Source organism: Phyllostomus hastatus, unplaced genomic scaffold (assembly GCF_019186645.2).
Source record: "Phyllostomus hastatus isolate PE091 unplaced genomic scaffold, TTU_PhHast_1.1 phas_scaffold_129, whole genome shotgun sequence".
Classification (NCBI taxonomy): Eukaryota; Metazoa; Chordata; class Mammalia; order Chiroptera; family Phyllostomidae; genus Phyllostomus; species Phyllostomus hastatus.
In genome coordinates this window covers 6,117,797-6,142,877 of record NW_025334009.1, presented here as the reverse complement: position 1 = coordinate 6,142,877, position 25,081 = coordinate 6,117,797, and the positions used below count along the sequence as shown (strand labels likewise).

General features: G+C 61.6%; 1 protein-coding gene across 1 annotated transcript in view; it reads right to left on the bottom strand.

Annotated features, from left to right (window-relative positions):
* CCDC12 (coiled-coil domain containing 12) overlaps positions 1 to 24,002 on the bottom strand; it is a 34,220-nt gene extending 10,218 nt beyond the window's left edge. The window contains exons 1-2 of the mRNA XM_045856848.1: positions 23,852 to 24,002; positions 1,888 to 1,961 (exon numbers count right to left, since the gene is read on the bottom strand). Coding sequence (XP_045712804.1) covers positions 1,888 to 1,961; positions 23,852 to 23,947 — 170 coding nt within the window. The 5' untranslated portion in view covers positions 23,948 to 24,002. The remainder of the gene's footprint in view (positions 1 to 1,887; positions 1,962 to 23,851) is intronic.
* Positions 24,003 to 25,081: the final 1,079 nt, after the last annotated feature.

Here is a 25,081-nt window from a genome sequence, read left to right as displayed (position 1 = left end):
CGCCGCCCCGCCCCACCGCTCGGTCTCGGAGAGGCCGGACTGGGGAGACGCCGACGAGCAGGACAGGCCAGAGCAGACAGAACCCACCTCGGTGTCCAGCACGTCCGGTCCCTGCGCTGCTGGGAGCACAGGAACAGGCTGGGCGTGGGGCCTGGGGGGCTCGGCACGGTACTTCACGGGAGGGGGGGGGGGCGGGGCCAGCCCCATCCCCGGAGCCGGCAGGAGCGGGACCCCTTCCCCGGGGCTCAGTGACAGACGCCGGACACTGCGTCGCCCCTCCGCTCGCTCTTTCGGTTTTTACTGCAAAGTGTCTCGGGCGCACAGAACAGTTCAGAGAGCAATGCACGCACCTGCTCCCCAGGGCCCAGGACAGCAGCGCTTTCCCGTCTTGGACAGGTCTGTCCTCCTGTTCGCTGCCCCCTCCCTCCCTCCCCCACCCCCGCGCCCAGCACACGCCTCGGTGGGCTGAAGCCGTTTCCCAACCCCGCTTCTGTTTCCTCCCCGCAGCCCCTGCAGCTCCTGCTGGCTGGGAGCCCCCCCGCCCCCCCCGCCCCCCCGCCCCCCCCACCACCACCCGCCGGGCCTGGCGACACTCCTGCTGCTTCCACCCCACAGCCCCGACCTCTCACCACACGCTCGCTCGCTCGCCCGCCTGCCGGGTGAGCAGCCCTCCAGCTCCCCCGAGGGCACGTCAGCGCCTCGCGGGCGGGACTGGGTTTGTCCCCTGTCGCCCCCCCGGGGCCCAGCATGGTGCCCTGGACAAACCAGAAACCAGGCCGGTTCCCGTCGGCTGTGCGTCTGAACCCGAGTGATGTTCTTGCCCCGCACGTCGGGGCTCGCCGCTGCTGTGAAGCTGGGAAGGCGCCATTCCTCTGAGATGGGCCCTGAACAGGGCAGAGAGGAGGGGCCTGCGCCCAGTGCCGGCCCAGCTCCCCCAGGGAGCAGCCCCCCCACCCCTGCTGCGGCACCCCCTCAGCCAACAGCCCACAGAGGTCGGCTTTCTCAGGGCCAAGGTCTCACCCCCGCCCCCGCCCCCCACAAGTCAGCAGGAGCTGTGCGGGCCCTGTGCCCGAAGGCAACGGCTCAGGGCAAAGGACGCCGGGCCACCCGTCCGTGCAGACACGGAGTCCGGCCCCAAGCAGAGCGCCACGGCTACCCCGTGGCCAAGGCTCCCGGCTGGGCGCGGCGGTGCCGGCAGACACGAAGCTCCTTCCCGGAGCATGAGCACCGACCACGGAGCGCCCCTCCCGCCCCACACACGGCTTCTGAAACGTGTCCCGGGCATTTCTGATGCACGCACGGCAGCCTCTGTCTGTCGGCAAGGTTCCAGCCCTCACGGGCCTGCACGCTCGGGGGGCGGGGGGAGGGTGCGGGGTGCAGCACTGGCCCCGCAACCGAAGCTGACTCAGCCGGATGACGGGGTTTGGTGGAACGAGACACACACTCCGCAGAGACCCCTGTGGGGACGGGAAGATGGGCAAGGGAGAGGAGCGGGGGCCCGAGCTGGGCTCTACAGGGAGGCCGGCGTGTCCGGGGACAGGAGGACAGGAGTGCCAGGCCGGGACAGCCCAGAGCGGCGCTGTCGGGACAGGCTGCGCCCAACTCTGCAGGCACCGCTGAGCCCAGCCGCCGCGGGCTGCAGGGAGAGAGGAGACGGGACGGAGGGCGAGGACAGAAGGCTGGTGGCCGAGAGTCGGGAGGCTGGTGGGGAAAGGGGGCAGAGAAGGCCCCAGCCAGCGAGGAGGGCGGTACTTTCAGGTTCAAACGGGGCAGCCGGGGGCGGGGAGGAAGGAACGGGGACGCTGAAGGCAGAGGGGGGAGGACGTGAGAGCCACGGCGGTGGCAGCTGCAGGACCGTGCAGGGCGGGGGCTGCGTGTGGGCCTTACCTGTGCTTCTCGCCCTCCTCCACCTCCTCCTCTTCTCGGAGCTGCTTGGTCTTGGGCTCCCCATCTTCCTTGTCCTGCAAAGGAAGGAGGAGAACCGCCCGCTCAGGTTATCACCCCTCTTTCCAGCCCACGCTGCCCGGCCGCTCGGGAGGCCAAAGAGCGGCGAACGGGCAGAGCACAGACCCGGGGCCGGGAAGCGGGTCAGGGCTCCCCCCACAGAGGCCCCGACCCAGGCGCCCTCCCCAACCACGTGCCAGCAGAGGAGCGCGCATGCCGGGAATCGGCACGTTCAAATGAAAAGCTGCTTGCCGAGCCCTGGCTGGCGTAGCTCAGTGGATTGAGCGCAGGCTGCAAACCAAAGTGTCGCAGGTTCGATTCCCAGTCAGGGCACATGTCTGGGTTGCAGGCCACGGCCCCCAGCAACTGCACATTGATGTTTCTCTCTCTCTCTCTCCCTCCCTTCCCTCTCTAAAAATAATAAAATCTAAAAAAGAAAGTTGCTTGCCAACTGCCAGCCGGCAGACTCCACGGTGGCCAGAGGGACCTGCCACCCAGGGATGGCAGGAAGGGGTGATGGACGCCTCCCCCTGGTGAGTAAGGACGGAGATGAAAGAGGAAAAAAAGCTCGGCTGTCCCCCAGAGCGGGCAGGTGCGCAACCCCCCCCCCCCCCCCGCAGGAAGGCCCCTCTGCACGCGACCGCGCCAGCTGGCGGGAGGGGGCGGGGCCTGCGGAAACAGCCTTTGGGACGCACCGGACCATGCGCGAGTGCCACGCCCCTGCCCGGCCCCGGAGCGAGGGCCAACTCGGCGGCCACGGCTGCCGCCACCTGAAACCCAGAGACACTCGAGTGCCTCGGCAAAGGCCAGGTTATTCATTAACAGGCCGAGAAAACACCCGACTCCCTCAGGAACGTTGAAGAACAGCCGGCATCCGGGGGTGGGGCGCAGCACGAGCTCTGCGACCGGGGGAGGTCGGGGGACCCCGGCCTGGGTGCCGGGCACAGAGACCCCAGGCCTCCTGCGGAGCGGCGACGCCGACGGGACAGCGCGTGCGCGTCCACGAGGAGCAGGGGTCGCCGCAGCGCCACCACCTCCAGGCCCCTCGACTCCACGGGGGACCTGGCACGTGGCCGCAGGAAAAGGGGAGGGTCTGCCCCACGGTCACAGAGCCTGTCGGTGGGGGCTTAGGTCTGCACGCGAGGCCTCCTCACGCCCCGCCCCCGCCCTGCACTCTCGCCCGGAAGAGGGACAGTGCATCGGCGCGGCGATGGCTTCTGGGAGCTGCTCCGACCCTGGCCGCCTCTCACAGCTGCCTGTGTGCGCGCAGGCCCGGCGGACGCCCACGGGGTGGGGGGGCACTGGCCAGGCCCGAGGACCACAGAGCCCCGGGGCATCCAGAGACACCCCACCCACCCGAGACCCTTAAGTCTGACTACCTGCCTGCCTCCCCCTACACACCCCCCTCGAGAATCTGCCTGCCCCTCCCCTTCCTTCTCAGTCCTGCTCTCCAGTACGGCCCCCTCCTCTTCATCACCTCCACAGGTCCCCACCGCCCCCGCCCCCACCCCGCCCAGCCCGCCGGCCACCCCTCCACGTGGAGAACAGAGCCGCCTGTGGCACCTTCCTCCGCTTCCTAATCCGTGTCCTCCAAGCCCCTCTCCACCCTAACCCTCCACCACTGGCGACCCACCCTCCGCCCACGGCTCTCGGCTCTCGGCGGCTCCCCAGGACAACCCCCAGGCCCCACCACTCACCCTGCAGGCCCTTCACACCGGCCCCTTGGTCTCAAATCCCGAAATGTCCATTCTGATGACACCAAAGAAAACCCGCCCTTCACCCAGTTCTGGAGGCGAGCTCACAGGCGCCCTCCTCACGGCGCCTTCTGAGGTTCCCTGGTGTCGGGGCACAAACCTGTGGCCGTTTCTCTTCGTACCCAGGCCTCACTACCCCGTCCTCAGGTCCCTCACAGTATGGGGATCCCCCCGGCTCCGCTCCCGGCCCAGCCCAGGCCTGGACTAGACAGCCTCCAGCCCTTTGCCGAGGTAACGAGAACTCTCCACCAACTCCAGACGGCCCGACTCCCAGGAACACTGGTGGCCTGGACCAGCCCCCCCGCCCCCGCCCCGCGAGCCCTGCCGCCCGTTCCTGACCCAGCCCAGGGTCCACACCGAGGCCTTGCCCCCGCCCGCCCCTCCCGCACAGCCTGCAGGAGGAAGGGGCCCCCGGGGCAGGACTTCGGGGGCCCCCAGCCCCAGACAGAGCCCGCCCGCCTCACCCGTGTCAGTGTCTGAAACCCCTCTGCCAGGAAGGAAGCCTTCGCAAACAAAACTGGGGTGTCAGGGCTGGCGCTGCTCCTCTTTGAGCGTGTGACACCTCGGTGAGGCCGCCCCGGCCTGGAGTTCTCTCGGTTTTAGACGCAGGGCTCCAGACCGTGCACTCCAGCGCCGCCTGGCCACGCACGTGCAGGGCGGCCGACCTGCCCTGCAGTGCCCCGCGGTGCCCCCAGCTGGGCCTCTTGGGGAAGTCCCCGCTCTCCCCGCGAGGAGGCCCAGCTGAGACCACCTCTGCGCACGTCGCTCTTTGCCTGGGGGGGGGGGGCGGCAGGAGGAGGTGCAGCGCCCCCTGCTCCCACCCCTCCTCCGCATTTCTGGTGGCGGATGCAGCTGCCAGCGGCAGGCCCACATTCAGGCAGGACGGAGGCCCCGCTGTCCGCCCCCCCCCCACCCGGAGGCAGGTGTGAGAAGCCCTTTCACCGAGGAGTAGACACATCGGTGAAACACCACGTCTAGACACGGCCTAACATGATGAACCTCCAGAGGGTCTAACGGAGAGGAAAGACATGTGTCTTCCCCTTCAGTCGGTATCAGAGGGATGGAGCCACCACCACCGCACTCTGGCTCGGCCACCAGACACGCGGGGGAGCAGGGGGGCCGCACCTCCTCCCGCCACCCTCCCCCCCCAGGCCAAGGCGAGGGCCCCTCCTCCCCCAAAGCCCCCGTCTCCTCCATGTGCCGGGTCTGCCCGGGACCCACAGATGAAAGAGACAAGAACCCCTGACCTCAAGGATCTCGGGAGGGCACCAAGGAGCAAACTCAGACCACGCGACTCGGCCGGGAGAGCTGAGAACAGCTTCCTTACGTGCCTTGTATGCCCGGGGAACTGGCGAGAGCAGGCGCTGGCTGTCGGGGAAGAAGGGACCCCTGAATTCTGATCGTCCAGCGGGAGGCCACCAAGGGCCGTGGGAGGGCAGAACGCCCTGGCAGGCCCGGGACGGCCGGAGTCGGGGCAGAGGGGCCTCCCTCCAGCGCACGGCGGGCTCAGCCCGGCACTGGCCGGTGCTCCGAAGGGCCTCTGGCGGCCTCGAAGGCCAGTCGTGGACGGACACAAGGAGGCCAAGACCAGGTGAGATGCTCCACTGGCAGCCAGCCCAGAGCCGGCCCAGCTGCTGCGTGCGTGTGCGTGTGCGTGTGCTCGGGGGAGGGCGGCCGAGCTGCAGGAGGCCTGGGCACTGCCTTCCGGGCAGCCGTGCCGAAGCCCGGGCCCTCCCGGCAGACGAGGAGGCGGGAACAGGTTCACGGGGGCAGCTCCTGCATCTCACCCAGGCTTCGCTCGCCATTGGCCCCTGACGCTGGGGGCCGGACGGGAAGCGCAGGTGCAGAGACAACTTCCAGGGCCCAGGCAAGCAGCCTCAGAAGCCCGCGCAGCGGTCCGCGCCAGGGCTGTCCGTGGGGACAAGGCCCCAGCCCTGGCGCCCTCGGAACAGGCGGAACTGGCCCCGGGCTGGCTGAGCCTTTCCCGTTCTGACCTGGGCCCAGGGCGGGCAAGAGTCAGAGACAGATGGGACCGAGGGGTGAGGGGGTGGGCGGGAAGGGACTGAACACTGACAGTTTCACCCTGTTGCCGCGCCCAGAGCCAGGGCAGCCTCGTCACCCGGCGTCTGGCCCACCAGGGAGTCGCAGTGGGAAGACCTGCACTGAACTGCACAGCTCCCCGCCGCGGGCCGTGGGGCCCTGGCACACAGCCACAACGACTGGGCCCGTGTGCCCCCGTGTGCCCCCGGCAGCCGGAGCGCGCCCGGAGCACGGATGCTCGTCTGGCCCACCCGTGCCCAGGGGCCTCCCACTGCCTCCAGGGGGCGGCACACAGTGGGGCCCGTGGGCTCTGGGCCACAGCTCCACCAGCCAGCTGGCTCCGCTCTGCTGTGCTGTGCGGCCCGGGTGCCCGTCTGTGGGCCCGGGGACCGTCTGTGGGCCCGGGGACTGTCGGGCTGACGTCACTCACAAGAACGAGAGGACCGGGGGGCCAGGAGAGAAGCCCGCCGCTCGGGCGGGGAAGGCAGCGGCCCCGGAGGGCAGGGAGGGCAGGCCTGCCGGCAGAGGAGCCTCGGCTCAGCGGGACTGTGGGCGTCGGCAAAGGTCACGCTGGGCTTTCACTTTCGCCCTGCCCACCTGGTGCTCCCTGCAGCCCCAGGACAGACGGGCGGTGTCGGGACGTCAGAAGACACCGGGCGACCCGTGCCAAGGGGCAGACCCGGCCGCCCACTCCCTGCTCCTGCTTCCCCGAGACTGAGACCGGACCCGGTGCTGGGTGCGGGCGTCCCCTGAGGGCTCAGGGCACGGGGAGCGCCGGTGCCGGGAGCCACCCGGAGGCCAGGCCCTGGGCCCGGTGAGGAGGCTGGAGATGAGACTGCAGATACGAGCGGGAACTAGGTCAGTGGCGGCGGGCAGAACAAGGGGTGACTGACGGCTGAGGGACAGGGAGGAGTCGGAGACGATGGAGGTTGTGCCCATGATTCACTGGGAGAACGAAGGCGCCCAGGACAAAAGCGGTGGCGGCACTGGGGACAAAAAGACAGGGCGGGGCAGCGTTCAGGCAGACCAGGGCTGTGGCCTGGCCCTGGGGCCTGACGGAGGCCGGGTGTCCCGGCAGCGCACAGAGGGCCCACTTCTCGGCACCCCAGGCCCATCACAGGCCCGGCCCAGGCACCTGCCGCCGTCCTGCTGGTGGTGGGGAGGGTGGGGAGCCGACCCCACGCCAAGCCCGGGCCTATGCTTTTGCCACAAGTGCAACCGGGAGACCGGCGGCGCTCCGGACGGCACACCGCGGCCCCTGCAGCGCAGCACCGGTCACCAACTACTGCCCGGCTCCCTCGTGCGAGCTACCCCCGCCGGGTGCGCAAGAAAGATGGGCAAGTGGGCACCTCGCGCTCACAGGCCAGGGCGGGCACGGCCGGGGTTCCAGGCCCATCCACGCGCAGGCCCGCGGGGACAGGCTCATTTCTCTGGAGTAAGAGGCCACAGTTCTTCAGAGTCTCAAGGGGGTGGTGACGCAAAGGAGGAGAGGTGGCGACAGCATGGCGGTGGGCGGGGGCATGGGGGGGAACCTCCAGGTGGCACATGGGGTGTCTGGAGAGGCTCTCCAAGGCAAGTATCCCGTCCTGCACCCGCGAGGCTGAGTGGGAGCGTGGGCCGGGAGGGGCCGGGAAGGGCAGCAGGGGCGACAGCTGGCACCGCGTGTGCCCTGGCTTGAAAGGTCACGCCAAGGTCCTTCGCACACAGCCAGCCGGGACCAGTTCCTCCGGGCAGCCGGGCAAGGCTCCAAACTCCCATGGGGCCGTTCCCATGGCGGGGAAAGGGAGCACTGGTGTGGAGAAAGCTGGGCAGCACGCCTGGGCGGGGCAGGCAGGCAGCAGGTAGGTGCAACTCCACTGCTAGCCAGTGGCAGGAGCACGGGCCAACTGCAGACCCCGTGGAGGCCGGCTCCTCCCGCCAGCATGGGGCTGGGGGGGGGGTCAAACAAGCTCACCTGGGTCCAGCGCCTGGTGGAGAGCCCCACGCGACACCCACTTGGGGAAACAGTGGCACCCTGGGTGCTCCACGCCCTGATGCCCATCGGCAACGGGCCTAACTCGAGCCCTAACCCCTGACCCTTGCGGCAGCCTCCTAGAGGTGAGATGGCCCCTGTTTGCACCCCACCCCTGCCCGAAGCCCCCCAAAACCCCAGGCAGCAGACACCCTGCCGACTCGCAGGAAGCACAGTGGGATGCACAGGCAACGGAAGGCCCGTTACCGCTGGGCCACCCAGCAGAGAAAACAACCCAGACCCGACACGTGAGTGGGATGTATCACCCACTTCTGACAGCACTTTGTTATTTTTGTGCCAAGTTTTAAGGATGAGGCTCAAATCAAGAATGACCCGCCTGACACCCTCGGGGACGAGTGGCGGGAGGCCCCGGGCTGGGGGGCCGGGCTACAGGCGTCGGCAGCGTGTGGTCGGTCATCACGGAGATCCGGCAGGGCCAGCACGGCCTCCTCCCCCACAGGTGAGAAGGTCACAGGCGCGGCGAGGTGACCGCCCAGACTCACACGGCTCCGGGCTGGCAGGGCCCAGTGGGTGGGCGGCCTCGGGCCCGGACTGCTCCCCCGACCCAGCACTCTGCTCCGGCCCCATGCCCACCCCCTGCCCGAACACACGGGTGGTCTCACTGGTATTTTACAACGCCTCAGCATCACAGCCCAGGGCCGACACCTCCTACTGGTGACATTTCAGAGGGACGTGATCAAGCCACCAAGAGCCCAAACGTGGTCACTTCTGGGCCAAGATCGCCCATCCCAGAAAAGCATCACAAGGAGATAAAGGGCGGTGTGTGCAGAGGCGTCCCCAGCTGTCCCTCCTCGCCGGCAGAGCGGGCTCTCGGAGGGGGGGCAGGTGGGCTGCTCTGCAAGGGGCCAGGCGGCCGCTGCACCAGCAGGCTGACAGGCAGCGCCATGAAACTGCCGCCCAGGACCCCAGGGGCTCCCGCCACGCGGCTGCGGGAAGTCTCTTCCCACTTCCTCTAGTGCCGCAGTCAAACTGACAGAAAAACAAAAGCAACGAGCGGAACCCAGCTGCCTGGGACCCGGTGTCTCGATATTACACCCTGGGCAGACTCCCCCGCCCCTCGCCCGGCTCGGCGGGAAAGCAGGAAGCTTCCGCGGGGGGGCCCTCGCACCCGGCCCTGCCCAGGCGAGGCCCCGTGGCCTTTCTCAGGGTTAAAAACACACACACAAACCGAAAGCCCAGCACTGCGGGAGGGGAGGAGAGGGGAGGGCAGACAGACCTGCATACACCAGGCCCCTCTGCGGCCCCAGCGGGCCTGGCAGCTGAGCCAGAAGCTGCACTGCAGGCTGAGCGCCGCCCCCCATCAGGCCGAACACCCCCCAATTCAGGGAGAACATTTCAGTTAAGAAATTAACTGATGGAGAACACGAGGTCACCTCCCACCCGCTCGCCAGCCCCACCACTTCCCCTTTCTGGAGAGGGGAAAACGCTTCTTCCTCTGCCACAAAGCCAAACTCACAACCACTGCGCCAGGACTTCCTCTCCACGGGACGGTGGGAGGGGGAGAGGGAATCACAAAGGCGACAGTCTGGTGCGAGACCACCTTGTGGCACGCTGGGGCGGCGGCCCGCCAGCCCCTGCCCACCCAGCCCCTGCCCACCGCCTCGAAGGAGGCAGCTGGGGTCATCAGGCAGGGAGGCCCAGGCAGCCAGTTCTGGGGACTGGCCAGCCACCCAGGACCCCTGATCCTGAGGACACGCAGCTGCTGCCTGACCTCCTCCAGCTCTGCCGAGCTGGACAGCAAGCCAGCTCTCGTGCACATGACCCCCGGCCGGCGGGGGGGCTCGGAAGCTGAGCCACTGGGCCCTGGAGGCCTCTTTATTGTGGGTTCATCATCGCTGGGTCCATCCTGGGGAACAAGCGAGCCAGGGGGCCTGAACACCCCAGGGAGTGGCCCCTGAAAGCGATTCTCTTCCACACCCCGCCCCACACACAAGCCAGTTCACACCAATTCCGGGCTCCCCCCAGACGGTTCCGCGAGAGCTGCCGACCGGACCGCATCAGGCTCCTGCTGGCTGCAGCACGCCCCCGGCTTACTCAACGCCCGTGACCAGCTAAAGCGAGCAGCTCCTTCCCACGCGGGCAGCCGTCAAAGCACCCCCAGTCCACGTGCACATGACAGAGTCTGGAAACTTCATCGCCTCTTGTTTTAAGAGAGAGGGAGGGGCAAGGGAGAAAGGGAGGGGAGAAACACGGAGGTGTGAGAGGCATCCATCAGTTGCCTCTCACACGCCCCCAGCGGGGGACGTGGCCCGCCACCCAGGCATGTGCCCAGATTGGGAATCAAACCGGCGACCTTTCAGTTTGCGGGACCCTGCCCAACCATCTGAGCCACCCCTGCCAAAGTGTGATTGTCTTAGGAGACCTCCCACAGGGAAGTTCATGGCACTGGTGGGGCTGCAGCCAGCAGACTTCTGAGCCCAAGTCTGCTTTTCCCTGAGAAAAACCTCGGCCCAGCCAACGCCCCAAGCCGTGGGCCAGCCCAGTTTCCTCATTTCTTCCTTCAAATGTTTGCACGGCGTCTCTGAGCCCTGTCGCCTACCTGGCAGCCAGAAGGTGACTAAGCCCCGACGGCTGCCCTCAGGGAGCTCCGGGGCAGCAGGAAGAGGAAGCAGGCAGGTGAACGGACAGTCGGGTGGGCAGTCACACTCAGCCACAGTCCGACGTGGGTACCGTGACCCGAAGCGGAGACAAACCTGAGCTCACCCGGAGGGCGAGCAGCCTGGGCCTGTCCCTGCAGGGAAGCGGGACGCTCCCCTCGCCCTCTCCACTGCCCTGGAGTGCGAGGGCGGGTGGGCGGGCGGGGCAGGGCGCACCGGAGCGGCTGCTGGGAGGAGGGGACGGAGCCAGAGCCCTGCGTCCAGCCTGGGTGGGCGGGTGCGCTGGTGGTGCAGTGGGAAGGAGGGGAGGGCCAGCCGGGCCCCAGACTTTAGCTCCCCAGCACCGAGAAGCTGGCATCAAGTCGAAGGACGGGCAGGGAGGTGGCAACGACGTGACTGGTGTGTTTTTTATGAAGAGAACTCAGAAAGCACCAGAAATAGATGGAAAGTTAAAGGGCAAGGGTCGCTGGTCCAGGCCACTGAAAATAACGAGGTGGACAGGTGGTCAAGAGAGCCACCTTCCTACCTCAAGGACAGCAGCCGGCGGCTGCCTGTGAGTCCGTCCGGAGGGACAGTCCCCTCTGTCCTGCCGCGCGGTGCCCCGGCGTGCTCCCACGGCTGCACGCAGAACCTCCGGCCACACCGCTGCCGCGGGGCCAGGTGTTTTGGCCCGTCCGGACAACGTGGGTCAGAGCTAAGGGACTTGGCTGGCAGCGCACCACTCGTAAACGACGGGTCAGCATCTGGGCTGCGGTTCCTGATTGCGTCACGCTCCCAACCTCTCTCCCACACACGGCCCCAGGCCTGCCTGAGCCTTCTGCACGGCAGCAGAAGCGTGGCCCGGCCCAGTCTTACCCAATGGGAAAAGTAAGAAAACCGCAAATTGTCCGGGCTGCAGAGGCCTCACATACCAGCCAGTGGCCCTGGGAACACGCTATAAATAGCCCCACCCAGTCAGAATCTCCCAGGATAAGACCTGCCGACCCCAGCATTCCAGGAGCCCGCCCTCCTCTGGGGGGCCAACTGAGGAGCCCGTCAGACCCCACCCCGCTCCAGAAGCTGACAGGGTGGGGGGGTGGGCGGTGGTGTGACCTGTGTGAGGCCACACCAAGCTGCCTGGGCCCCCCCACCCCCCCCCCCCCCGTCGTCAGTAGGGGGCTCTGGCTGCAGAGCGATCTGCCACCCGACCTGCGCACGTCCCGGGGGCCGCAGGAGACCCCAGTGTGTGTGCGCGGCGTGAGACGGGCGAGAGCTTGCGCTGCGCTGCAGGTCCCCGGGCCTCAGGCCGACTGGTCTGCCCCTCCCCCGGGGCCTGCGGAGCAGCTGGAACCGGAGTTCCCAAGTCTCTTCTCTCTGGGCTGCCCAGGGCCGCGCCCCACCCTCACATCAGGCCTTCGAGCAGAAAGAGCCCATCCAACCCACAGGAGACCCTGGGGTGCCTGCCGGGCAGAGGCTCTGGTGCCCACTGCCCGAAGGGGGAGCTGGGTCAGAATGGGCATTCCGTGGACTGGGTCCCGGCACCCCAACCCCGCCCAGCCCGAGTCCTTCACAACGGCTGACCGCTGAAGCAAGCCGAGGAGCTCACCCGGCCTGGGGGCCCCCTTCCCCCGCCTTCCCTCCCAACACGAGCCCCAACACGGGCCCCAACACGGGCGCCCAAGCTGGGAAGCTGCATGCAAGCCCGCTCCCAGGCCGGCGGCCCCTCGGAGCGCCGCAGTCTGACGAGGTGTCCAGGTGAGACAGCGTCTCCTCTCCAGCGTGCCCCACGGGGACGGGACCCTAGTCAAAGCCGAATTTGAGCTCCAAAGCAGCACTGGCACCCTGATGTGTCGGGGAAACACTGCCTAAACAAGGTCTTTTAACCCTCGCCGACCCACGTTTCCTTTGGAAACACAGCCCGTGTTCCCGTTCTGGCCGCGCGCCGGGCAGATAGGTTGAGCAGGCGCCTTCCCGGACGGCAGAGGGTGTTGACACAGGGAGCCCACATGACGGGCGGCGAGTCCTCCCCGGGAGGCGTCAGCCACGTGGGCAGTGAGGACACTGGAGCCTGACGCTCCCCCTGCGCCCTCAGCGTGAGGCCCAGAACATTCCACTGCTCAGCGGATACCCCCTTCCCCACCCACCACCGAAAAGGGTCACGTAACACCCCTGCACAGATGACACTTCTCTTCCCTCAGCTCACCCACAGCTGCCACCAGTGTCACCCAGAGGAAGACCCAGCCCTTGCCCTTGAGCTGCCCTCAGTTCAGGCCCTACAGGCATGCAGAGACCACGAGTCCAAGTCAGAAAAGGCTAGCCCCAGGGTGTGGGGGGCCCCTGCGAGAGGGGGGTTCTTGGACGGTCCTCCCACACCCAGACCCCTCCACCCGGGCCTGCTCCGCGCCTGCCCCTCCTCCTGTCCCATTCCTCCGAGCGCCTGCCCCCCACCAGTTCCCCTCCACTCAGTCCCCCGGCACGTATTTCCCCGGCGCCTGGGGCACGGAGCCTAAATGGGGACGGGACCCCCGGGCCAACCAGTGGGATAGAGCCGGGCCGGTGCATTCCCACGGGGTGCCGAAGCTGCCTGCTCCGTGCGGCCGGCTGTGCAGAAGCGAGGCCTGCGCGGCTGCAGCCCCCCACCCAGGGCGCCCCTCCACACTGCACAGCAGTCCGCTCCATCACAGCAGGCGGGGCTCGGGAAGGGCCAGCGAGCTCACCCCAGGGCGCCCTGAGGGCCCAGCCCCCACTCCCACTCCCTGAGAAGACTCCTGCGCCCAGGCTGGGAAGTTCTGCTTGCACTGGCTGCCTTCCTCTCCCGGGTACCAAACAGGTGCTCTCTTTGGGGTTCGGATTACCTCGCAGGAATTCCAGTGGTACCGTGCCCTGAATATGGGGGGAGCAAGGGGGGCACTGTCCTTGAAAGGACAAATGTTTTCTGCTTCAGCCACAATTTCTCTAGACAGAGCAGCTCTTCAGAGCTCTGAATCAACCCAGCCCTGGAGTGTGGCGATTACTCCCCACCGGGCGTCGTTACCACAGCAACTGTATTCCTCCCGGGATTCTTTCAAGAGTACAAGCTGCAGCTTCCCTCCCAGCAACACGGAGAGGGGCCGAGCAGCTGGGAGCCGGGAGCCGGGATTGAGGGAAGGGCGCTCAGAGGAAGGCGGGCCACGGTGGGAGGCTCCGCCGGGGGCTGAAGCACGGAAAGAGCCTGCCGGCAGGTGAGTCAATCCCAGATGCACAGAAACGACAGACAGATAAGTCTTTTACTGAAAACGCTGCATGGTCCCTGGCTGGTGTAGCTCAGCAGACTGAGTGCTGGCCTGTGAACCGAAGGGTCGCCGGTTTGAGTCCCAGTCAGGGCACATGCTGGGATGCGGGCCAGGTCCCCAGAGGGGGGCACACTAAACATTGATGTTTCCCTCTTTCTTTCTCCCTCTGTTTTCCTCTAAAAATAAATAAAACCTTTAAAAATAATAAATATAAATGTTACACGCCTGGGGTGTGCCTGCCCACCATGACCTGCTGGTCAGGAACCTGTGATCAGGTCGCCCTGTGAGCTGCTGGCGGTACGACCACTTCTTCACCCACAACCGCCCCCGCCCCCGCCCCACACGCGTCCCTGAAAGGGCAGACCCAGCTCGCCTACCGCCTGCCCTGCCCAACCCCACACCGCCCCCACCTGGCTCTCCCGGCCCCACCGGCCCCCCACCCCCTGCGACTGTCCTGCAACGCCTCCTAAGAGCCTGCAAGGCCGAGAGGCAGGTCCCCGGGCATGGAGCATGCCTTCCCCTCAGCGGCCTCGGCTCTGCACCCCGGGACCTCGTGCAGGTCCAGGGCTCCAAATCTCGCCCCCGAGCCTCTCTCCGAGTCCAGACGCCCGCCTGCCGGCCCCTCTCCACTCTCCACGCAGAGGTCCAACCGTCGCCTCAGACTTACACAAGCAAAGCCAGACTCGGGACTTCCCCCTCCAAACTGCGCTGCCCTGTGCGTCCCACCTCAGAAACGGGCGCTGCCACCCAGCCTCCCTGCTCGCCCCCAGCCCACCCATCAGGCTGGACGGGACGCCCAGGAGCCCTGCGAGTGCCGCTGCCCCCCGCCCCCCACTCGGAGTCTGGGCAAGGCACCCCGTGCCCCTCGTGCAGTGAGGCCAGGCCTCAGTGGTCCACACTCAGTGGTCCGGCCTCCCAGGCCCTCCACTCTCAACCCGCCCTGCCCCCCCCTTCACTGCTCTAACCCTGCCACCGGGGATTCTTTCAGCCCCTCAAACAAGCCAAGTCCCTGCTCAGCAAGGAGTGCTCTTCCCTGGGTCTTGGCATCCCCTCTGCTACTTCCCAGCTGCCCCCCCCCCCGAGATCTCGCCATGCCAGGGCAGCTGCACTGCCCCCCAACACCCACAGACTCCCACCCCAGCCCCCAAGTTCCCGCTGTTACCTTCCCTGTTTCCACGCACGCTGTCCAGCCCCCCTCCTGCGGAAGCCCCTGAGGCAGGGAGGCGGCCTTGCCCGCCCAGGGCCTGGCACACAGCGGGCGCTCCACGGAGGCTCGCGCGGCGGCGGGCGCAGAGCCCCTGCAGCGGGGACAGGCGGCCAGCGCTCCCGGGAAAGGAGGTGCTCCACTTCCGGTGACAGAACGCAGGAGACCGACCAGAGATTTCCAGGAAAATGAGTCATCGGGGAACTTGAAAAATGCGAGGATTTCTAGGTTCTACACCAAGATCTACGCCCGAGACAGAAGGTCTGGGGCGGTGCGGGCAGAGTAGAGACGCAGACTGCATCCCCAGGCGGCCGGGAGGCACAGGCGGGCCCGAGGGCCGACTGACCGAACACCTGCAGGTCACGATGAACCAGCCCGGGCCCCGGAGGGTGCTCCAAGCAGAGTCCGACGCTGGCGGGTCCGCAGGTATCCACGCCGGGAGCCCCAGGCCCCACCCACGAGGCTCCCCGACTCGCGGGCTCCAAGGTCTCAGGGTCTGGGCAGGGCTGGGGACCGGACGGCCAGTCCTCGGAAGAACAGGGACCACACACCCCCCCCATCGCGGCTGCGGCTCTGCGAGTCCCCTTTCTCGGTAACCTAATACTCCACAGCGAGAGGAAGTTCCACCTCCCAGAATCAGGACCCCACTGAGTGAAGCCCGGGGCCAGGGGGGTGTCCTCTGTGCTCCCCGACAGCCGGCCGGCAGGGCGGGCCGAGGGACCACGCAGCCTGCCGCACTCACGGAAGGCCGCCGTGCACGGCCTCGAGCTGCACGCTTCCCGGCCGTCTCCTCCCGTTCTCCCAGCTCCTAGTGAGGTCACCAGCTCTGCTCTGACTTTTCAGACGAGAAGAGGGAGGCTCCAAGTTTTAGATCTGCCCCGAGTCCCCCAGGTCTGCCGCACTGTGCCGAGATGCAGGCCACGTCTGAGCGGCTCCAACGCCCCTGCGCCCCACGGTGCCACGCGGTTCCCCCCAGGCAACCTGCCCGCAGTTTCCGTCTCTGAGGGAGGGGCACCGAGCACCCCCCCCCCGGGGCCTGCCTGTCCTCAGGCACCTGGGGTGGGGGGGGGGGGGGGGGACCGAGGGCCGGGTTTTAGAGACCATCTAAAACACTGCCGTCAGCGATCCCTTCGGGCCCAGGGTCCCTGGTCTATTGAACGCCCACTCAAAGGGCTGCTTCTTGAGACCCCGTCACAATCACAAACTGCCATGTCAATGCTGTGACTGCCACCCCGCAAAACGCCCAGCGCAGGCGCTCCTCGGCTGACCCTGAGACCAGGCTGCCGGGCGTGGGGACGTGGCCACACAGGGTGGGAGACAAGGGCGACTTCCCGAGGGATGAGCCGGGCACAGGCACGTCCGGCCCCTCGTGCAGCACACTGGACTCTTCTCCACCCACCGCCCCCTCTCCCCCAACACCCAGCAGCCCCTCCCTCCAGCCCCCCCTTCTGCCCTCACCCCACGCTGGCCAGCGATGCTGCCCACGCACCCCAGGCAGGAGTGTCAGCGTGTTGCCTCCGACCCGTGCACGGCTCTCTCCCCACCCTGCTCGGTTCTCACGTGTGCAGGTCACGACCACACGACCCTGAACGGCCCGCATGTCACCCCACACACGGGACCAGCAGTGAGCAGCTGCTGGAGACACCGGCCATCGCACCGACGACAACTCCAGAGCCCTCTGCCCAGACTCCGGGCTCCTCCCTCGAGGCTCCTCTGATGCCGTCCGAGTTTCCTCCTAACCTCTCCCTCTCAGTGGGAGTTCAGGGAGGAACACGCCCCTTCAGGCCGGAGGGGGCGAGTGCTCCAGAGAGGCGCTGTCCGGTGAGGCAGCCGCAAGTCAGGTGTGGCTGTCTAAGTGTAAATGAACAAAAACGGCGTGAAATTGAAGTTACGATCATTAAAATGTCACGTTAGCCACATTTTAGGGGCTCCTGGGCTACGTGGCTCGCAGCCACGGTACCGAGACAGCGTGGGCACACTCGGAACACCGCTCCCACTGCCCCACGCGCGACGGGACAGCGCTGCTCTGCCGGGCCGGGCGGGAAACAGGAAGGAACTGCTCCCCGGCCCGGCGGCTCGGCTGTGAGAGCATCACCCCAGTACCTGGGCAGGGCACAGGCAACTATCACCCCGTGAATGCATAAATAGGTGCAACGACAAATGGATGTTTCTTCTCTCTCTCTCAAATCAATACCAAAAGAGAAGAATTTGCGTGAAAAGAAAAAACAGGAACTGCTGCTCAACCTACGGGCTGACAGCCAGACCTGGGCCCAGGGGTCACACCCAAGCCCTGGGGGCTGGCCTTCTGGCCAGCCAGGCCGCCTCTGTCTCAGGGCAGAAGGAGACAGCACAATTCAGGTCAAACGCTCGGGAAACCCAACAGCCAAGGACAAGTATTTGTGCCAAGTTCATTACCTTTCGGAGTCTCCATCTGGCTGCTGAGGACGAGGTCAGAGGAGAACGATGTGGCCTCACACTGCCCTAGTGGTCAGCGCCATAGAGAGGCGCCAGAGAGCTTCACCTACTCAGCCTTGACCTGTTCACCTCCTCGCCCAGCTCAGAACTTCCGGACGAACCCCAAGAAATGAGGTGCAAACACAACAGAGAAAAGTGTGCCTGTGCTGGCTGCCCTCCCGGCCGGAAGCCTGGGTTCCTGCAGAATTTGGCCTCCGACGCTCCCAGCAGCACTTGCAGGCCTCACCCCTGCCCCGGTCACCGCCAAGTGCCTGCTGCCCAACCTTCGGAGCATCCCCCGCTGTCTGTCCTCTGTGCCCGAGAATGCTGCCACCTCTGACCTGCTCCCCTGGAACCCTCCTTTCCAGCTACCTCATACCCCTTTCCGGTCCCACCCTCCACGGCCCAGCTCAAGTTCCCACGAAGCGTTCCCGGAAAACGAACCCCAGCGGCACGGCCTCACGTCGTATGTGGTCCTCTTGCCGGCCCAGCTGGCGGGCTGACCCACAGGACGCTGCTTTGGGTGTGTCACTCCCATGCAGAGTGCCCTGCCCCCGGGAGGGCTCCCCCAGGGAGGGCTGCATGGGCTGGAATCCACGGGGGTCGTTCTGCCTTGTGCCCTTCGCACCTCAGCGCCTCTGCCCCATCCTGTGACCCCTCCTAATTCAGTCCTGTCGGGGGCTAAAAGGAAGCGCTTTGGAGAACTGCTTAACTTTATGACTACAACCAAGTTTGTTGTTGTTTTTTTTTACCGAATATATGAAAAGCATATGACCCTAATTTTGTCTCCATTTGTTACAACCTCAGGATTGATTCCTCCAGAATATCACTAAATGATGAGTTCATATTCTGGTGGCAGGGAGAGGCAGGTAACAGCAAAAGGGAAATCACCCCCTGCCCGAATCCCGCCAGTAAAGCCCACCAAACGCCAGAGGCAGCGTTCCTCACAAGAGCCCAAAGGTGTCCATCAGTAGGTGAATGGGTAAACAGAATGTGGTACAGACACATCACAAAATATCCCTCAGCCTTAAACCAAGGGAAAGCTGTTCTGTTACATGCTAGACTGTGGGTGAACCTTGCAAACTTACGCTGAGTGGAATGAGCTCGTCACAAAAGGACAAGTACTGGATGAGTGCCCCTACACGAGGGACTTGGAACAGGCCAGGTCAGAGAGAGAAAGTAGATTCGAGGTTGGAAGAGGCTCAGGTAAGAGAGGAAGGGGGGCGGTACCACTCAATGGGTGCAGAGTTTTGGAAATCGGGGTGATGACTGTATAACACTGGGAATATACTTAATGCCACTGAGAAATGGTTAAAGGGCAAGTTTTATGTTGCCTGTATTTTACCGTAATTAAAATAGATACAAAAGGAATTGTGCTGTGGCCAGGTGGCTCAGCTGACTGGAGCATCACCCCCGTACATCAAAAAGTTGCAGGTTCGATTCCCAGTCAGGGCTCATGCCTAGGTTGCAGGTTTAGTCCCTGGCTGGGGTGCATGCAGGAGGCAGCCAATTGATGTTTCTCTCTCATATCAATGTTTATTTTTCTCTCTCTACAATCAATAAACATATCCCCAAGTGAGGATTTAAAGAAAAAAAAAAGCAACTGTGGCAAATAAAGCTACCCCTGTCCTTGCCGGGGGAAAGGGGGCTGGGAGTCTGGACCCCGAGGGCCTGAGGCACACACACAGGGGCAGCCTGGACTGGGGGTCTATACTCTTTTACCCCTGTTGTTGTTGTTTTTTCTTTTTACCACTGTTGTTTTTTTTTTTCTTTTTACCACTGTTGTTGTTGGTGGTGGTTTGTTTGTTTTTTTTTTTTTTTACCATTGTTGTTTTTCTGAAGAGGTAACTTACAAAACCGAAAGGGTATCAGAAAGTGTAAAGCGAAATTTCTCAGGCCACCTCCACCCAGCATCCGGGCAACCAGTCCCAGTCAGTGCACAAACAGGGCCGCCGCCCGGTCTCACGGTCCCTTCCAGCCCTAACACGCACCCGGGAGCCCTCTCGGCTCTGTGACCTCGGGCACGCCACTTTCATTGGTCTCGTGCTCTCACCTACACATTCACCCGCCTCCTTCCTCTTCATCCTTAGCCACGTCAGACCTGACACCACTGTCGTCTCCAATAAAGAACAGCAAACGGGGAGCGCCGCAGAGAAAACCGGGGGCACTGCGTAGCCCCATCTCGCCTTCCTCTTTCCTTTCCTCCGCAGCACCCTCCCCACCTACCTCTGGACGCATCTGCTAGATCACCCACCTTCTCTCCAGCTACGTGGACACCTGCTGGGGCAGCGACTTCTGCCTGCCTCGCTCACCTACTGCTAGACTTCCAGCGCCTGGATGACTGGCACGCAGTGGTGCCCAGTATAAATCTGCGCCAGAAGGGGACGACCAGCTCCGACGGCCCATTCTGAGCCAAGCCAAGCACTTGATCGCCTGCTACTAATCCACCACTGACACCGCAGCCTGGTGACCCAAGAGTCAACAACACATTCAAATGTCCCCTCCTCCGCAGGAAGGGGACCACATAGAGGGGAAGTTTAGGGGCCCCCCGGGAGAGAAAAGGCTCACCAGGTAAGGAAAAACCTTCCGATGGGGTCAAGAATGTGGCTTCCCATCAACTCTTGTGTCTTAGAAAGAATGGAAGGAAACTCCAAAGGCCGGCGGCCTCTCACTTCTAAGAGAGAAGCCACGTGATTTCCGAACGTACATGTTTCAGAAATGACTTCTCAGCCAAGAGCTTTCTGAAGCCAGAACTGTGAAGGTTAAACCCAATTAAAGTAGCGTCAGTATGCCAACAATGACAACAAAGAAAAGGAAAACTTCCTAGAAACACACAATGTACTGAAGCTGATTCAGAAAAGAAATTTAAAAATTGTAATAGCCCTGTAACTAATAAGGAGACTAAATACGTTATCAAAAACCTACCAACGAAGAAAAGCCTGGGGCTCACTGGCTTCACTGGTGAGTTCTACCAAACATTTAAAGAAGAACTAACACCAGTCCTTCCCAGACGCTTCAAAAACAGCGAAGAGGGAACACTTCCTAACCCATTTCGTGAGGTCAGCCTTACCCTGGTTCCAGAGACAAGATGCCACGAGGAAACTCAGACCTGCAACTCTCGTGAACACGGGGGCAAGACCCTCAGCACGATACCAGAAAACTGAATTCAGCAGAGTGAAAGGTTTACGCACCACGACCAAGTGGGGTTTACTCCTGGAATGCAAGGATGGTTCACCACACAACAGTCAATCAAGGTAACACAATAACAGAAAGAGAGATAAAAACTACCTGTTCATCTCCACTGATGAAGAAAAGTATTTGACACAACGCAACTCCCTTTCATTAAAAAAAAAAAAAAAAAAATTCAATGAACTAGAAATAGAAGGGAACTTCCTCAACATGGTAAAAGCCGTCTCTGAAAAACCCCCATGCGAACATCACACGCAACAGCGCTCCCCTGAGGGCGGAAACAGAAGGACGCCTGCTCTCACCACTGCTACTCCTCCACACGCTGCTGGAACTTCTGGCCAGAGCAATTAGGCAAGGAAAAGAAATAGAGGGCATCCAAATTGGAATAGAAAATTATTCTGTTCACAGATGACATGTTTTTATATGCAGAAAACCCAGAAAGTCCACAAAAACTGTTAGAACTAATAAACACATTCAGCCAAGTTCCAAGACACAAATCAACAGAAAAAAACAAATTGGTTGCATTTCTTTACACTAACAATGAACAATTTGAAAAGGAAATTAAGAAAATCCCATGTACAACAACACCAAAAAGAATAAAATACTCAGGAATAAATTTAACCACGGAGGCTAAAGACTTCCACAATGAAAACTGGAGAACACCATTGAAAGAAACTGAAGACTCAAGCAGACGAAAAGATAGCCCATGATCAGGGACGGGAAAGCCTAGATATTGTTAGGATAGCAAATAATACCCAGAATGAGCTACAAATTCAATGCAATGCCAATAAAAATTTCTTTTCTTGTCTTTTTTTTTTAAGATTTTGTTTGTTTTTTATTTTTAGAGAGAGAGGAAGGGAGGGAAAAAGAGAAGGGGAGACTCATTGGCCCGCAACCCAGGCATGTGCCCCGACTGGGAATTGAACCTTTGACCTTTCCATTAGCAGGCTGGCTCTCAATCCACTGAGTCACACCAGCCAGGGCCCAATCAAAATTTCAATAGTGTTTTCTGCACAAACAGAAAATTCATCCTAAAACTCATATGGAATCTCAAGGAATCCTAAAGACCCAAAACAATCTTGAAAGAAAACTAAGTTGGAGAACGAACACTTCTGATTTGAAAACTTACTACAAAACGACAGTAATCAAAACAGTGTGGTACCGGAATGAGGGAGGACGCACAGACCAACAGACTAGAACAGAGGGCCCTAAGAAAACTCTCACATACAGGGTCTGGCACAATCAACACCCCTTTTTTAATTAGAAAATCCTGAGCATGTAATTCTGTAACATAGCAATATCATATTCAAGCACAACATATGACATTTCAGGTGAAATGTTCAAATTAGAACTCTACGTTATTACACCCATATCATTACCCTACCAACCACACCCAAGCAGGTGTTACTTCTGCCAGACCCTGTATACGGTCCAATGATTCTCAGCAAGGGGGTCGAAACCCACTGAATAGGGCAAGGACAGTCTTTTCGACAGCCGATACTGGGAAAGCTAGATATTCAATGTGAAGGAACGTATTACACCCTCACATTACACCACACACAAAAGTTAACTTAGAATGGATCAAAGAACTAAACATAAGAGCAGAAAATACAGGGGAAAGACAATGATTCATTAGGTACAACACCAAGAGTAGGACCAACAAAAGAAAAAGACAAGATAAACTGGACTTCCCCCAAATTAAAACCTTTGTCCATCCAAGCACATTATCAGGAAAGTGAAAGGACAATCTTGGGAATGGGAGAAAATACTGGCGAATCACATATTTGATAAGGGATTAATGCAGAATATATTAAGAACTCCTACAATTCAACAACAAAACCCAACTGAAAAACGGGCAAAGGACCTGAAAAGACCTCTCTCCAAAGACACACAAATGACCACAGCTGCACGAGAAGGTGCTCACCACCACTAACCACTGTGGAAGTGGGAATCAAAACCTCAATGTGATACCATTTCACACCCATCTCATCTGGGTGGCTATCTTCAACAAAACAGAAAATTACAAGTGTGGACAACGATGTGGAGAAATTGGAATGTAAAATGGTGAGACCCTAAGGTTGTGGATGCCATCCTGTCCTTTGGACTGACCTCAAACCCAGTCCCAATAATCTGGGCCCTACACCCAAGCCAACCACACGGGTTGACTAGAGCCGCTGTTGAAAGGCTGAAGGCTGAGCTTCCCGAGGCCAGGTGTTTTGTGGGTATAATATCTGACAGCGCTAACAGGTTGCCAACCAAAGCAGATGCCAATCTGGCAAGCTTTCACTATTACTTCCCCCACTTCGCTTTCCCCAAGAACCTCGGCCAGCCATGCAGAAAGTAAACAAGGGCCAGCTGGACCAGCCGGACGAGCCGGATTTTTTTTAAATTTTGGCAAGTGGAGTCCCTGTTTCTCCTCATTCCTCACAGATCTAGATATTTAATGTCCTTTGCATGTTGTCGAGTTGAGAACAGAGGTTTTATCCATTCAACAGGAGCAGAACCAACCACCTCCACCCCTTGATAGTCCCTAGGGCGCTTTTATACAGATTATACTGTTAGATCTCAAGATAACCCGGTGAGGATGATTGTGTAGGGGTTGTTATCCTCTACCCCAGACATGAACACACCGGGGCTCACGGAGACGAAGCGGTTTGTCCCAAGTCCCACAGCCCCGAGTGAAAGGGCCAGGGCTTGCACATAAGTAGTGATGAGCGTTCTCCTTCCTCTTTAATTACTTCGGCAAGATCAACAGAATAGAAATGGAATCAGATCATTCTGGTGTCAAACAAAAGCAAGAAAAAAAAATGCGTGGAAGTATAGCAACTTACAGGCTTAGGAGGTCCATCCCAGGTAAGTAGGCAGGGAAAAAAAACCTAAGCGCCCTCCTGACCTCTTCCCCTGAGGTCCACCCTGACCTAAAAATGAACCTTTCATTTTGGATTCTTGTACTCAACCAAGAATGCATCTTTCATCCTAGATTCCTGCTGGGCGCCCAGAGCAGGATCTGCCAGACTCAAGGAATTTCACCAGGTTGGGTTACGGGGAAACGGAAGATTCAGAGCGTTCAGACGCGAACCAATTATGCCTAAACCAACCAGCGTCTAAAACGGCAAGTGGCTCTACAGACCCACGAGGAAAACATCCAGCAAGAATCAAGCGGTCACTAGCGCCCGACCACTGCCCGCCTGGCACCCACGTTCAGAAAAGCCCAGAGCCCGCCAGCACCAGGCTTGGTGGGCGGGCGCCGACTCCTCGCGCATGCTCCAGGCGCGCACGCATGCGCCTCTTCGGCAGTTGCCTTTTCTTAGTAGTCCCTACCCCCTCCTCCTTGTTGATCCGAACGCAGGCTACCTCAGCCACGGCTTTCACTGCGCATTACTCACCTTGCGCCCGGTTTTCTCTCGTAGGGCCTTCAGCCGTTCCTTTCGCCGCAACGCTTCTTCCTCTAGCCGGCCCATACCAGCCGCAGGAGCAGCCATCTTGCCCGCCGACCCCCTCCGCTTCGCTTGTATTCCACCACGCAGGCCCAATGAGTATATGACTCTCACAGCCAATCCAGAGACGAAAATGAGAGAGCAGGAAGTCCTGAAGGCCAATCAATGCTAAGTTGCTATAGGAGGGCCCGCCCCCTTCCTCCCATACAACTGGTCTAGCCAGTAGGAGGCGGGCAAAGCTGTAAGGCTTAATGCGTCCAACGCCAATCAGAGAGAAAGCAGCAAGTGGAACAGACCTAAATGAAGGAGGATAGAGCGCGTCGATCGCTCTGATTTTGCCTAAGCGCTGACCACAGCTCGCTCCGTGCCCGCCACTTGAAATGCACTGACCCAAACCTTGTTCACTTGTTCTGATTCTTCAAGGCTCGAACGCCCTCAAGAGCAGCCTTTTCTGACTTGCCACTCTGACCCCAGCCAAATAGGAGGTCTATCTCTCCCTTCGTGTCCACCTACTAGTGGCTCCTTGGATGTCCATGGGTCCCAAGGCCCTTCTGTATTCGCTCTCAGCTCAGACAAAGCCTGCGCAGTGCAGGGCTAGCCTGGATGGCCATTTCCCTTCGGGCTCATGGGTGATCCCCTACCACCTCCAACATCCCTGGAGTGGCAGAATACCCAGGGTCAGCCTACCTAACCTGTCGAAGAGCATTCCCCAATCTGGGCCCAGTGGGCCCCAAGAAACCTCTGGAGCTTAGTTCCTGAGAACTGGGCCCAGAGTTGGTTTGGCCTCAACCGCTCCAGATGGCCACCAGGTGCACTGCTCCCCAGCAGGAGCTGCCAGGGTCTTCTTTCCTGCATTAATCAGCATTCCCTGACAACCGAGAGACCCCTTTGGCTGAGGTCAAGATATCCTGACAGCACGTCGGGGTCCCCAAAGCCCCATCTCCTCCCAGCTGAGGAGACAAAGTCCCCTTTGCTGCACACCTTCATCTTGCTCCCCCCAAACGACGTTCTTAACCTGGGCCTTTTGGCACCCTATCCCCTGCATCAGGTGGGTGCCCTGCTAGGGCCTGGTATGAATGAAGGAAGCGGGTACTTAGGGAATGTCAGCTCTGGTAGGATGGATGGGGCGGGAGAAAAGGCCAGAGTGGAGGGGCTGCCTAAAAAGCCAGAAGGACAGAG